Source organism: Oryzias melastigma, linkage group LG6 (genome assembly GCF_002922805.2).
Source record: "Oryzias melastigma strain HK-1 linkage group LG6, ASM292280v2, whole genome shotgun sequence".
In the NCBI taxonomy this organism is placed as follows: Eukaryota; Metazoa; Chordata; class Actinopteri; order Beloniformes; family Adrianichthyidae; genus Oryzias; species Oryzias melastigma.
In genome coordinates this window covers 316,268-330,518 of record NC_050517.1, presented here as the reverse complement: position 1 = coordinate 330,518, position 14,251 = coordinate 316,268, and the positions used below count along the sequence as shown (strand labels likewise).

At 42.4% G+C, this 14,251-nt stretch overlaps 2 protein-coding genes across 5 annotated transcripts in view; one reads left to right on the top strand and one right to left on the bottom strand.

Moving 5' to 3' along the window:
- Positions 1-1,398, top strand: part of LOC112152677 (fibulin-7) — a 10,359-nt gene extending 8,961 nt beyond the window's left edge. Inside the window, exon 6 of one of the 3 annotated variants that reach the window (XM_036212148.1) lies at positions 838-1,398. In XM_036212148.1, coding sequence (XP_036068041.1) covers positions 838-1,198 — 361 coding nt within the window. In that variant the 3' untranslated portion in view covers positions 1,199-1,398. The remainder of the gene's footprint in view (positions 1-837) is intronic. The other 2 variants (XM_036212147.1, XM_024282410.2) reach the window with 2 other exon arrangements.
- Positions 1,399-5,322: 3,924 nt separating this feature from the next.
- The window catches only part of LOC112152382 (Golgi apparatus protein 1), a 29,880-nt gene continuing 20,951 nt past the window's right edge, over positions 5,323-14,251 (bottom strand). For both annotated transcript variants that reach the window (XM_036212146.1, XM_024281928.2), the window contains 13 exons: positions 13,984-14,046; positions 13,436-13,549; positions 13,257-13,345; positions 12,068-12,185; positions 11,787-11,879; positions 11,561-11,698; positions 11,201-11,324; positions 10,985-11,127; positions 9,987-10,088; positions 9,670-9,777; positions 9,393-9,513; positions 8,963-9,069; positions 5,323-7,297 (listed from right to left, as the gene is read on the bottom strand). In XM_036212146.1, the coding sequence (XP_036068039.1) occupies positions 7,130-7,297; positions 8,963-9,069; positions 9,393-9,513; positions 9,670-9,777; positions 9,987-10,088; positions 10,985-11,127; positions 11,201-11,324; positions 11,561-11,698; positions 11,787-11,879; positions 12,068-12,185; positions 13,257-13,345; positions 13,436-13,549; positions 13,984-14,046 (1,488 nt within the window). In that variant the 3' untranslated portion in view covers positions 5,323-7,129. The remainder of the gene's footprint in view (positions 7,298-8,962; positions 9,070-9,392; positions 9,514-9,669; positions 9,778-9,986; positions 10,089-10,984; positions 11,128-11,200; positions 11,325-11,560; positions 11,699-11,786; positions 11,880-12,067; positions 12,186-13,256; positions 13,346-13,435; positions 13,550-13,983; positions 14,047-14,251) is intronic.

Sequence of the window (14,251 nt, the reverse complement as noted above, 5' to 3'; positions counted from 1 at the left end):
AGCATCTTCAGCTATCAGCTCTAGCATCTTAATGGTCTAATTCAGCTTACAGCATTCACACTAGTATTATCACATGTAATGATTTATATCTAGTCCATAATTATGATAAAAAGTTACGGTTTTAAAGTTTTAAAAATGTAGTTTTAGTGTGTTCAATAAATGTTTTCCTGTTCAGCCTGTGACCTAAAGTGTGTTAAAGATTTTGACCCCCTGTGCAGTTGAGTTTGACACCCCCCTAGTGTAGCAGATGGAGCTGGAGGACAGCTGGGGGTGTGAGGAGAGCCAGAGGCGAGGTCCACGGCCAAGCACAAGAGTGGCGTGGGAAAGAGGGACGACACATGAACCACATTGCACCAAACACAGGCATGGAGAACTAAATGAAAAACAAAACCTCAAACAAACAAAATCACAAATCCAAAACAAAGTTCCACCAAAACCTTCTTTAGGGGAGAGATTCTTCAGGGGAGACTTTCAACCAGGAAAGGTGCAGCATTCTCAGGATTCAGCCCCAAACGATGGAGCGGTTCTTGCATTCTTCATTTCTCTTGTCATGTGCAACAAGTTGGAAGCAGACGTTTTGGTTAAATGTGGTTTAAAAACAGAGTGGATTTGGAGCCACGTTCACATTTCCATGGCTCTGAATACAGATGTATAAAGTAGTGAAGTGTGCTCTCAAGAATCCGGTTGCAGAACCTTCAGGAGAAAATGTATTTTAGAAGATGGAGTGTTTTTTTACTTTGCTCTTTTAATACTAATCAAACCGGCCTTAACCGGAGGGAGGAGATCCTCAAAGGTGTGAACCTGGGACTGAGATGAACTGCTCCTCTGTGTCCTCAGGCGCTGTGAGAGGAACCCCTGCATGGTGGAGGACGCCGCCTGCGTTCAAGCTCCAAACTCCATCACCTTCCACTTCCTGGCGGTGGTTTCCAACTTGTCCGCCCCTCGCGACCTCTTCCGGGTGTCTGCAGCGCGGGTGCTGGGAGACACTCTGCGCTTCGGCTTGGTGGGGGGTCACGGGCGGGGTCACTTCAGCGTGCAGCGCACAGGCCGGCAGACCGGCACTCTCCTGCTGGTCAGGTCCATTAAGGGCCCCGCCACCCTGGACGCTGAGGTGGAGATGAGCGAGCTGCAGCAGGGCAATCTGCTGGGTCGATTCGTCACCAAGGTCTCCCTGTTCGTCTCTGCTTACGACTTCTAGCAGAAGAAGATCTTTCAAAACAGAACTTTGAGTGCAGAGATTAGTTTCTGTGGCGGCTGAGCAGAAAACACTTCCACTGTATGAACTGAACACCTCACAATAAAAACCAAGTGGCCGAGTGAGGCTGAGCTCTGCGAAGAAATTTGTTTTTTCCTCATTTTTTAAGCTCTTATTTCATGTCTTAGACCACATATGTGTCAAAGTCAAGGCCCGGGGACCGGATCCGGCCCACCGGGTAATTCTATCCGGCCCTCCAGAAAAGTAAGTTATTTAAGGTTTAGGTTGATTTATTCTGGAATAATATTCCTGCCTTTTTATTATTCATTGTTATGTTAAAAAGTTACAGTTTTGAAGTTTAAAAAAGTGGTATTCTGCGAGATTTTTTGATTAATTTGGCATTTACTAAGATTTTTTTTGGCTATTTTTGAGTTTAGCTAATTGTTCAGCTACATGCTAGCTGTTTTGGCTAATTTAGGCTTTTTTGTTGCTTTTAGGCTGTTTTGGAGTAACGCTAATATTTACACACTAGATTTTAGTTCTTTAGGCTATTTTAAAGTTTGGCCAATTTTTTCAGAAACATGCTGATTGTTTTTTCGGTTTTTTTAGGCTAATTTGGCATTTAGCTAATATTTTAGATGGCTTTCAGCTTCAGCCTTTTCTGCTATTAAATTCAATGTTTTCTAGCTATCAGCTTCAGCGTTCTTAGCTATTAATTTCAGCATCTTCAGCGGCCAAATTCAGTTGACAGCATTCACACTAGCATTATCAAAGGTAATGCTATATATCTAGTTCATAATTATGTTTAAAAGTTATGGCTTTAAAGTTTTAAAAATGTAGTTTTAGAGTGTTCAATTAATGTTTGTCCTGTTCGGCCCGCGACCAAAGGTGTGTTTGAGTGCGATTGAGTTCGACACCCCTGTTTTAGAATTCAATTAAATAATAGATTTCTTCTGTAAATGATTCATGCAAGACAATATTAAACTTTACAATTAAATCAAATCAAATCAAATGAGTTTATTTTCTCTGCACCACAAAACTTCAAACAGGGGTCTGGACCAGATTCTTACTGGCCAAAAATACACTATACTGACGTTTTATGGCCATTAAGCCATTCATAACTATGTAAAACTTTTTCAATATTTCCTTTTACTTTTGAGAACAGTCTCTAAAATAAAGTAAAGTACACCCTGTGTAAAAAAAATCACCTGCTGAATTAAAAACTTAATAAAGCCAAGTCAGATATGGTATTCTGAGAAGCTGAAGTTCATCCTCGTATGTTTGACTGTCAGGAGAGGAAACTGCGAGTTTAACATGTTTGGACCTAAGAAAATGTAACAGGGATCTGTCAGACGGCCTGAAGACTCCACACAGCAGATGTAAGGTCATGCATGGCTCCTTTGCACAAACAGGTTGACCCGCACACAGGATGAGGTCACCTGATCTGCCCACGTTAAACGTAACGACTGCTGTCTGTCGCTCTCAGCTGGATAAAAGCTTCTCTTTAAGCTGAGCTGGACAAAAATCTTCCTCCAGGAGTTGGGCTGAAGTGCAACTTTCTGGTACTTAAAGATCCAGAGAACTGCTTCTGGAGTTCCTGATGTGGTGGTGGATCTGGAGGACCAGGACTGGGTAGTCCTGATGTCCCACAGGAGCACACAAACACACTGAGCTGAGCTGCACCTCCTCACATAACCTTTATCTGGCATCCTGGGACCTCTGTTTGTCTTAAAATAACTTTGACACCTCACAGCTGACCTCCAGCAGTGCAGCACTGGAACATCTACAGGTGTGAAGGTGTGAACTCAGGCGCCACTCTGTTCCATGAAGTCACACTTAAGAGTCTGCCTGGCTCTGACCTGCTTTAGCTGCCCCCGGCCTTCCTCCTGCTCTTCCCAGGTGGGAGGTTCCCTTGTATACAGGAGGACTTTCACTGAAAGTGTCCAGATTTCTGTCAGCTGTTCAACACGGGATGTAAATCTATAAAATATCCCAATACTTTATTTGAAAATATTGTAAAATAGTTTAATAATTCATCAACAAATATGCAACTTTTGTGTTCCACCTAAACTTCTGACCACTAGATGGCAGCACACCACACTCTCTGCACCAAAAAGATCTCAGAAGAACCATTGACTGTATAAGAGAACTGGACTGAGTGACCCTCCCCATTCACGTACAAGCTGGCTCCAAGAAGGCAAAATCCCATAAAATAAACAGATATTACTCAGTCATTCAGAATAACCATTCTTGCTCCGATGCATTTTTTAACATCTTCTTCCTAATCCAATTTTTAAAAAATGTTCTTTCTTTATCGCAAGTGAGTCAGATTCTAAACTGACTGCTGGCCTCACCTGGACAGATTCCTTCAGTGGAAGGGGTGTGGACTTCAAACAAGCTCACTCATGATTGGCAGCAGTAGTTGCCATAGAAACATTGACTCCGACCAACTCCGACCAATCACCGGCTCCAACATGGTGACTGAATTAGCCAAAGGCAAGACATTTCTTCATGAGTTATGTCACACTTGCTCTGTCCAGTTCTCTATGTACAGTCAAAGACAAGAATCATATCGTGGTGGATGTTCACTTATTGTTAGTCTTGCAGTTATTACAGAACTCTGAGACCAATACAACTCAAATTTTATAATGAAAGGCAGATTATTTGGAGATTGTTAATTGAAATGTCCCAATGGTCATTGAATCCAGCAGTCATTAGCTTAACCCTTTAGCACCAGAGCTTTAGCTTCAATGTTCATGTTCTTTGATTTACCAAAATTCTTCAACCATTATCAAAGTCATTTTAGCAGATTGTGAAGCAGAGAAAAGCAAGTGCTGCTTGTTTTTTTTCTGTCCGACTCCCAAATCTCTATTCTCCCCCGCTGCCAAAATTAAGCACAATATTTAGAAAACAGTAGTGAAGTGAGTGTGGGGGTCAAAGGTAGTGGGGGTGAGTCACTGCATTGATCACCAAAAATCTGATGTAGCCTACATTTATTAGAGCAGGGTCGTTAAACATACGGCCCGCGGGCCGGATACGAACCGCCATAGGGTTTAGTCCGGCCCAGTCATGAAGAGAAAAAAGTATAAGGATGTTGAAAAAAAAAAGAATGCAAGTTTCAAGCCCATCCCTGCAGCGAGTTATGGTTCTATAAAGAAATGACCGCAATGTGCAATTCCGCCACTAGAGGGAGTACAAGAAAAGTAGTCAACACAGGAAAATATTTTTGGACATGTATTTGTATTTTGAACACTGACAATGATATTGTGAAATTTTTTTGTTACACAGGATTTGAATCCCGACATTGACGGCCAAGTGAAGGCCAAACGAGTTTCTAGAGAGAAAAGGACGTTAACTTCCAATTCCTATGTTCATAAGTTTAATTTAGTTTATTTTTTTTGACTAATTTGCACATACATATTTTAGGTAGGATTTTTAATTTTCTCTACAGACCCTCTTGCGTTTACAATCAGGATTGCCTCAATGTCAGATGTAAAATATTCAGTCTGTATAAAATTAAATAAACACTTGCAAAAAATGGTAAATCCATTGGCCTCTGTGAAAAATGTGTACTAATAAGTAATTAGGTTACTAGGTTGTTTGTGACATTTTTTTCAAGAAAAATAACATAACGATAATAAAGCAGGTAAGTCGACCATAGCTTATTTTGCCATCATGTTATTGGTCCGGCCCACTTGAAATCAGACGAGTTGAATGCGGCCCCCAAACCAAAATGAGTTTGACACCCCTGTATTAGGGTATTCATGCTTTGTAAGCCACATTATCGTTATTCTCCATCCACTAGAGTCCAATGCTGGTGTCCTACATGGTTTCCAACCAACCTGCCATTGAAGCTCCATCAGTAACAGAAGGCAGGATTTCTGGAGAACCAGGAGGAGGATGGTCGGCTCTCGAGGCCCGAGTGTGACACCACTGAAATAGAGGCAGCTTTTGAAATATTTCTTTCCAATAATCTGATGTCTACCTACATGTACACTTATTTGGTTTTGGATTCATTCCTATAACTGATCATTAGTGAGACAAAAAGGATAACTGCCTTGCTCTGGCCAACATCAGTCCTTCAGCAGATTGAACAGTAGAAGTGTTTGGACAAACTCCACCACAGATTAGAAACCTTGCAGACTTTATTATTAAACTGTTCACTTTCCATCTGTACAGAGCAACAAAACAGACGAAATCTGAGGAGGAGGGACTGTCGGGAGCTGAATGCATTTAGGTACGGAGCTGGTTTACAAAAGACCTCATCACAGACGAAACATGAAACCTTCCAATCATGACGAAGTGAAGCTGAGCGGCCGCCAGCAGGGGGCGACACCTGGAGGCAACACACGCTGCTCTTCTGCAGGTTCTGGGAGGTTCTGTACAGCAGGACGGTGATTAGGCACACTTTGATAAACAGATGAAGAACCAAGAGCAGGAAATGCTGGGGAGGGGGGGTGAATGCACCAGCAGGGGGAGCAGGACACTCCAGAGAGATCCGAATGGAGGAGCGACCCGCTGTCGGCTTTATGGCGTCACCCCGCAGTCCAGCGCACACGCCACCGGACTGGACCTGCAGTCTCTGTCCCGCTCAGACAGTCACTTCATTTGTCAACCGTGACGTCTGAGGCGGGAGGAGCCGAGGCCGAGAAGGCTCCTCCTTTTTAACCGTAAGAAAAGGCAACTGCAGAACATTCAGATCACAGAAAACTATGGACTATGAGTTACAAATAAATAAGGCTACGACAGAACAATATATATATTCAAAGATATAAAAGAAGAAAATGTGCAATGATTCCAGTATCATCTTCACATCTTTAAGAATATGGACTGTACTTCTGCATTTCTTTAGAGTTCTCTGAACAAACCAGCACAACACCCACGTCTGCTCCTCCAAGTCGCAGCCACAGATCCAGAGGGGAATCCTCCGCCTTCAGACCAGAGTCCAGGCTTGAGCCAAAACCATGCTGGAGTCGGGACGAGTTCTGGAAGGAGTACCGCCGCCATCCCACCGTGGAATGGTGGAGTGCGGCAGCAGGATGGAATCAAAAGTCTCACCTGTCGTAGAGAGAGGAGTGGCTTTTCTCTGAGGTTGTTGTGTTGATGTGTGTGGAGTAGTGTTGTTTGTGATGCTCTGTTGTTGTGTTGGACTGCACTGGAGAAAGAGCTGAAGTTGCCACATCAGCTGCTTGAAATTAAAACAAAGAATTGACCACAGATGATGCCCCTCCCGCTGAAGGAGGAGCTTACAGCGCAACGGCGCCAAACATTTGTGATGCTCCTCCCCTCCCCTCAGTCTTGTGGTGGCTGGTTGGCTCCACCCGCATGGCAGTCCAGTGGCATTATAATCAAACACATGAGGGCAGTTTGATCAACCCCCCCCCCAAAAAAAAACAGTTAGCAAAGACGCAGAAAGGGGGCGGGGCAGAATCGGCTCTGATGATTTCTCTCACACATTCTCGTCATTAAAACAGTCAAAAGTCTGCTCTGACACGAGCATTTTCCATCCAACTTTCTACACATTTACATCGAATGCTTTTTCTGGTAAACATTTACACCCCCCCTCACCTCCTGCCTCAGACCCCCAAACCAAAGCGGGGGGCGAGCAGAGAAAGCAGGTCAGGAGCGCAAATCTTGAGTATCAAAGACGACTCGGGACAAAAAAAAACCCCAGCAGAGGCGAGGGGTGTGGCGCACTGAAGAAAGGGGGACGAGCACTGCGGCACAGTCACTGGCCACACCCACTTACTTTTGTGTGTGGGGGGGTGTGGGCAACGTCATTCCATGTGGAGCCCCCCTCTATAGAAAAGTAAAGTGAGGAAAGAAACGGGATGGAGCAGGGCAAACGAAGCAGCACAGATGACCCGGCGGCCTGCTCAGAGAGGGAGGGGGGGGTCTCCAGAGGGCACGTCCAGACTTCAGAGTGGGCGGGGTCTACCTGTCCTTCAGCTCCTGAGTGACCCGTTTAGTGATTCTCCCACAGAAAAGCCCCATGAGGAAGAGCAGCGCCACAGAGGCGGCCATCACAGTCAGGATGTAGTTCTTGGACGGAGAGGTCATCACCTGCATGGCCAGATCGGAGAAGCCCTCAGCAGAAGCCACCTGCATGGAACGAAGCACACGTTAAAAAACGCTCAACACCGAGTACAATCCTGATGCTCTGACGTTTTTCCTTTTGAAGGCAATGTTGGAATGTTGGTGTCTCTGAAAACACGATCAAAAGTCAACGCGAGGCTGGGTTCAGTGTTTTCAGCGGCCAGGAGTCTGCTGAAAACATGGTGTCTTGTGCGTTTCTGCATTTATGACTAAATGCATGAAGGGACTGGAAAATAGGGCTGGTATCGCTAATAATTTCCAAAATTGATTCCATTCCAATTTTTTTTTCTTTTGACACTCAATACAATTCAGTTTTGAGTTTACACATTTGTTTAGAAATACATTAATAATCTTTAAATACGTTTTGAATATATTTTTGTTAATCTGATACAGTTCACATACTGTAAAATCTTCTAGTGAAATAATATGATTATTAATAACACAGTGTTACATGAATTCTCAAACAGAGAAGCTCCAACAATTGTTCTGCTTCTCCTGGAGGGTGTTTCAGTTTGGCCACTAGGTGGCGATCGCGCTACAGCAGTACACCTTATTTCAGAAGAAGAAAACAGTATGAGCAAAAAATGCTGCTTTAAAAATATTTCCTTAAGAGTTTGGAAAATTCATGCATGTGAGTTCATAAATGTTTTAGTCAGCAATGTATGTTTAGGTCAACCATTAGCATTAGCCATCCTATGGGAAATCCCATTATATGTAGCATCAAGCTAGCAGATTTTAGCTTTATGTGTTTGATCAATCTCTACTTTTATTGATCAATTATTGATCTATTAAGTATAGATCGATTTGGATCAATTAACCAATTATATCAACCAAGCCCAACTGAAAAAGTTAACATAATTTTCCTTTAAGATATTTAACTTTTAAAAGTTACACATAGCGTTCAGTGAACCAAAAGAAAACTTTTATCTTCTTGCATCTGCGGTGTTCACACTGCAGATGCAAGTAGATAAAAGAGTGTAAACGAAGGCATGATGGGATATTAACATGGGGTTGCTTCCATGCAAACAGACATGCCCACAACCCAAAGGTGAATTTCTGATAAGATCCGGCTGCTCTGCAGAAAATATTTATTAAAAAAAACAACACAGGTTTCTTGATTTTTGATCAAAACTGCAAAATCATAATTAAAAAACAACTGGGAAGGATTTTACAATATAAAAAGATAGATTTGGAGTGGGACTGTAATGGTGGGAAACTCCTCACTACACACTTTCTACACTTTTGTCAGACTGACATGAACGTTTTTATACTTTTCTCTCTTGTTTAAACTCTCAAAGTTCAAACTTTCATAAAAAATGAGTCCAGGATTCACAACATTTGACTGCGAGGAAGAATGATGTAATGCATTCTTCACATGAGACACAGCATGGTGAAGATTGATTGACGGAGTCTACAGCCAATCAGGATAAAAAGGTGAACCCTAATATAGCGAGGAAACAGTACATGTTTGTGATTCAGTCATAGCAGCACAGCTGGATCAAACCTTCAAGTGGTGCCGAGTGTGTCTAGTGTGGATGTGATTCTGTCCTTTTCATGACAGTGAGACTGCAGCCCACATACAGCAGGTCAGAAATCGACTAAGCTGCACTGAACTGTGAAGATGTGATAGTGCGTGTTCCCTCATGTCTCTGACGGTCACAGTTCAAGCACCTTAGCAGCAAAGCTCCACATGTCGATGCGGTCCTGAAGTCTCTTCTTGCACTCGGGCTGCAGACGAACGCGTTTGTCCTGCAGGGCCTCCATTAGGCAGGACATATCTGAGAGGAACACAGACAGCATCTTATTTAACGCAAGCTAACATCACAGCATTTAATCATATATCACAGCATTTAATCATATATCACAGCATTTAATCACATAAGAGTCTGCAGGTGTCCTCTGCTTAAGTTATGTTCAGATTTTACTGTTACAAAAGGGCTCATCAGTCCATTTCATCACCCCAGATGTAGATTAAATTTAACTTTTTTTATTTTTCAAGGTATTTTTTTCTTAAACCTCCAGACTGTTGGGAGACAGAGGGATGTGGCAGAGAAAAAAGGAAAGCACTTCATAACCGCCAAAGGCTTTTGCGTGCACTCACGTCGGCCTTTTCCGGGGGGGATGGCGGCACAGTGGTGCTTGATGTCAAGAGCGCAGGCTGTGTGAAGAACGGGATCAACAAAAATGTCCGCCTTACTCTCTTTCAGCATGTTCAGCACTTCCTGTGAGAGGAAAACGGGTGATGGAGAGGAGGATGAACGGCAGACGAGGAAGATCCTCTCACTCAGAACATTTGATTGCATTTAAACTGCTGATAGAAGGAATATAAGCTTCGGAGAGAGAGTGGGGTCAGTGAAGGCAGCTGATGTGTTTACTACCTTCTTGCATTCTTCTTGCTTGATCTTGAGCAGGTTGATCTTGAGACACTCCTCTACCTGACCCGTCTGCTCCTGCGCTGCAGCCTCCTCTGCACAGAGAGTGGAGATCTGCAGACACACACATCCAACATGTTTACTGTTAGATCCCACATGAACTACAAGTATTTTAAGTCCAGCTGAGTGACTGCAGCAGTTTGGCAGAGAAGGTCGAACATGAGTGAAAGTGTATATTTCAGCATGTGAGTAACCAGGAACATGTAGACAGATCTACTCCAGTGAATCTGGTTCTGAGCTGTCAGTGCAGACGGAAGACAAACCTCTCTTGAGCAGTGGATCTGCAGCTGTGGGTCCAGCCTGTAGTCCAGTGCTGATTCCTGCAGGATTACTCTGATCTGATCCTCGCAATCAGGAGACAATCGCTGCAACACACAACAGAGTCAATAGCCTCTAGCAACCTTTGAGGGCGTGAGTTCCTATATAACTGTCCTGGATTTAATTAAACTTAATCTCATCTTAGCTGATGTTCTATAAAAGCAAAACTAAATTCCTGTTTTCGGCATCAAATTTTAATTTTTTTTTTGCTCGATTTTCTCACACACATTTTTACAAGGATGCAGTACACAGTTCTGACCGTCTTGGAGTCCAGCTGGTGACTTTTCTCTTTGGTTTATTATTCTGCTTTTGTTCCCAATGAATCCACTCATGCAAGCTTGTTAAGAAATTTGAGCTTTTTTAAGAAAATACATTGAATTTTCCTTACATTGTTTTTACATTTTTTTCCTAACATTTCAGTAACTTATGTAAACTCAGAAGCATGCGCTGACAGACGAGGACACGATGGTGGAGGTCGTCTACTCTGGAGACTCCAGCATGTCTGGACTGGAGGCTCATTTCTGATCCACTTCCTTTATTCACTGCCACAAAACACCCATGGATCACTAGATCCTTATCCGATTGTCCACCAGTGTTTACCTGTTCTATGATTTACAGAAGTTTTAGATTAAACTAGAACTTTTTTTTTTTTTATTTCTTTTAACAAAGAAGTTTGTTTTGTTTCTGATCCAGGTTCAAATGTTTTTAAACCACAAGAATGTAACTAACACTAGTTTATACTGAACTTAGTAAACCTTTATATAAACTTTTTAGTTTAAATAAACTTGACTTTTTACAATAATTACTGTTTAAATTAGCTGAATTTGTAATTGAAGTCTGCTGACCTCTGCGGTAAAAAGTGATCATTCTGTGATCAGTTTTAGGTTCCACTGATTTTGGCTTGAACAACAGAAGCCTCTGGGCTGACAAACATGGCTCTCACCTGGTCGGCGTACTTGAGCTTGAGGCAGGAGATGACCTGCCCCTCCAGCTCTGTGTCAGCCGTCGCCTTGTTCAGCACAGAAGAACAGAACTTGGGGATGTCAGCTTTACAGGCTTTCCTCAGAACAGGGTTCAACCGGTAGTCTGCACACACACAAACATGTTCTTCACAGCTGTCGGACCGAGTCACGTGTTAACAGAGTGGGCGTGTCTGTACCCGTGTTCTGGGTGATCTGCCTCTTGGTGATCATCTGTTTGCACTTGGGATCCATCGTCTCGCTGTTTTTGTTCTGCTTCAGGCACTGGAGGACGTTTTTGCCGTCTGACTCGGTACAGAACCGCTAAAAAACAAAAAACAGTCATTCCATTCAGATTGCTGGTGTTTTGCAGGACACACATCATTCCATCAGTCTGCTCACGTGTTCTCGGTTTACACAAGCAAAGCAAAGCTCACCTGAAATGTTCTTTGGTTTGATCATTAATTCATTCATCATCTAGGTGTTGGTTCATACAGACTTCAGATCATAGTATGAAGGTAAAAACTAAAGCAACAGAGGACACGATGTCATCAGCTCACCCTGATCATGTGTTTGCAAACTCTCATCAGCTGATAGTCCAGCTCAGGATCCACCATCTCCACCTCCTGGAGCTTGAAGATCTTCTGGTGGCAGCGCTGCGTCAGCTTCTCCTTTTTGTCCTTCAGACACTCAATAACCTGGAGAACAAATCAGAGGTAGATAGATGAGGACCCGGATGAAGCAGGTCTGTGCATCACTGCTGCAGTGAAGCTGACAGCGGCTGACCTGTGCGTTGCCTGGAGCCACGTTCTGACACAGCTTTGTGATGTCGGGCCTGCAGGAGTCGTAGAGTTCTGGGTCCAGCCGTATGTCCTCTGACTAAACTCAGAATATGGACAGCAAAATACAACAGAACCGTGAGTCATGGAAGTGAGCAGTCCAATCCAATCTGCTCTGGACCAGCGAGGCCAGTCTGAATGTCTGGTTTCATTCAAGTGTGTGACCCCACAAGAAGTCTTTCCACTCAAACCCCATCAGTCCCTGAATGTGACTGTCTGTGTACACACCATTTCCACCTCCTCCACCCGCAGCTGTTTGCGACATTTGACAGAGACTCGGTGCTCCTTGACGTCCTGCAGGGTGTCGTTTCTCACTGTGGTGCTGAGGCAGATCACCACGTCCACCCTGAGGGAAGACGAAGATCCAGACATCAGTTCAGAGTCGGGAAGAGCTGAGAGGGATCTTAAGAAACTACCAAAAAGGCTTTGAGAAGATATTCAGTCGGTTTCTGACGTTCTGGTTTTTGCATGAGCAGCTTCAAAGGACTGAAAGTGTTTCTTAAAGGAGAGAGAATAGTATCACCCTGATTTGTGCGTCTGCAATTTTTGATTTATAACTCATACAATATATTTTGTGCAGAAGTACAAAAATTCTGAAATAAAAAAAGATAATACAATTTACACATGTGCAACTTAAAATTGAAAAAGCTTGAAACTAAATTATGCATAAATCTTTCAAAATTACTCACAGATCGCTTGTTATGTACACACAAAAGAACATTTAAGCATAAATCTGATGCAAGGCTCTTTTTACATTTTCAAGATTCGTGTTTAAGTGATATGTTTAAATGCTACTAGAAAGCTGGGTCATCAGAGTTTTCTCATCAGCCGGTTTGAACTTACACTGTGAGTAATATCTGGAGAAACCTGACATTTTCTCACTTTCTTAAACAGATATGCCCTAATAATTATTATAAAATATTATTATAAAATAATAATTATTATAAAATTATTTTAATAAGCGTAATTATTATAAAATAAGCATTTTTGAAACTCTTATTGCATTAAAACTAAAAATATTTTACAAGGCTGATCGCTGTCACATCAGATTTGTGTGTGAATGATGTTTTGTGTGTGCTTGACAAGAAATTTGTGCATAGTTTTTGAAAGATTTGCGAGTGTAATTAGTTTGAAGATGTTGTAATTTTATTTTGTGTATGCATAAATTGTATTTTTTTTTATTTCATAATTTTTGTACTTATGCACATAATGTATTGTGTGAATTACAAATCAAGAATTACGGAAACATAAATTCAATGTTGCGCACAAATCGGGATGAGTGTATTTTCTCTCCATAAAAACGCTGCTCTAAATAAGATTCCAGCTCACATTTTTCACGAGTATCTTTTATTTCCTTAACTTTTGTATTTAAGCACCAGAAAGGATCATGATGCGAGTGCAGTCTCAAGCTTCTTACTTCTTCTTGATGTTGGGACACAGCTTGAGGACGTCCTCCTTGCAGGCGGTCTTAAACTTGTAGGAGAAGCGGAAGTCTTTGATCTGAATCTGTGGAGAAAGTCAAACGAAGTGTCGGTCACTCCTGAACTCAGCAGGAGAAGATGCTGCTGAACTCTGGCAGGAGAACATTGGGCTCACCAGCTGGAAGTGCGTGACTCCCACCGCACACTTCTCATTCATCTCCTTCTGGTGTTTGTTCTGAACCAGACACTCCATCAGGTCGCCCGTGTCGATCTGATTGTCAGCGACCTCCTAATAGAGCACAGAGAGCAGAAAGGAAGAATTTCAGAGTCTGCATTTGAATCATAACTTTAGACATTACTTTGCATGATTGGGACGGGCCCAGGTAAAGCTCTTAGTCTAAAAATAGGATTTTTTAGTGTGATATGTTCCTGTTTCATTAAAGTATGTTCAAAGTATTACATTTCTAATCAATTCCAGGCCAATCCCACTTAGAAATTAGGCAAACATTTATTGAAACATTGAAAAGAAATTTCTTAACGCAAAATAAATGCATGACAGACACTTCCTGAATGATCTCACTGTGACTTTTGAACAAAATAAACAATTTATCATTAAATACTTCAATCCACCGCTGTTGTTTCTCCAAAGTTAAAGGATAAAGAGTGTGCGTGTGCAGACCTCCCGTCTCCCAAAAACTTCTGTGAGCTCCTCTGTGTACTCACATGACAGTATGTCTGGATGACCGGCTCACACGCCCGCATGAGCAGCGCCTCGATCTGGATGTCCTGGGGGGACAAAGAGGGGAGTTCCAGTAAAAAGAGAACGAGCTGATCAGTTCCATTTCAGAAATACAGTGGCCCCTTGTTTATCACGAGTTATGTTCTAAAAATAACCATCAATAGGTGGTCATCTCTATATTTTACCATTTTTAAAGATGTTTATGGTCACTTTCTATGCTTTTCTCAGACAAACATTTTGATACCTTTGCTA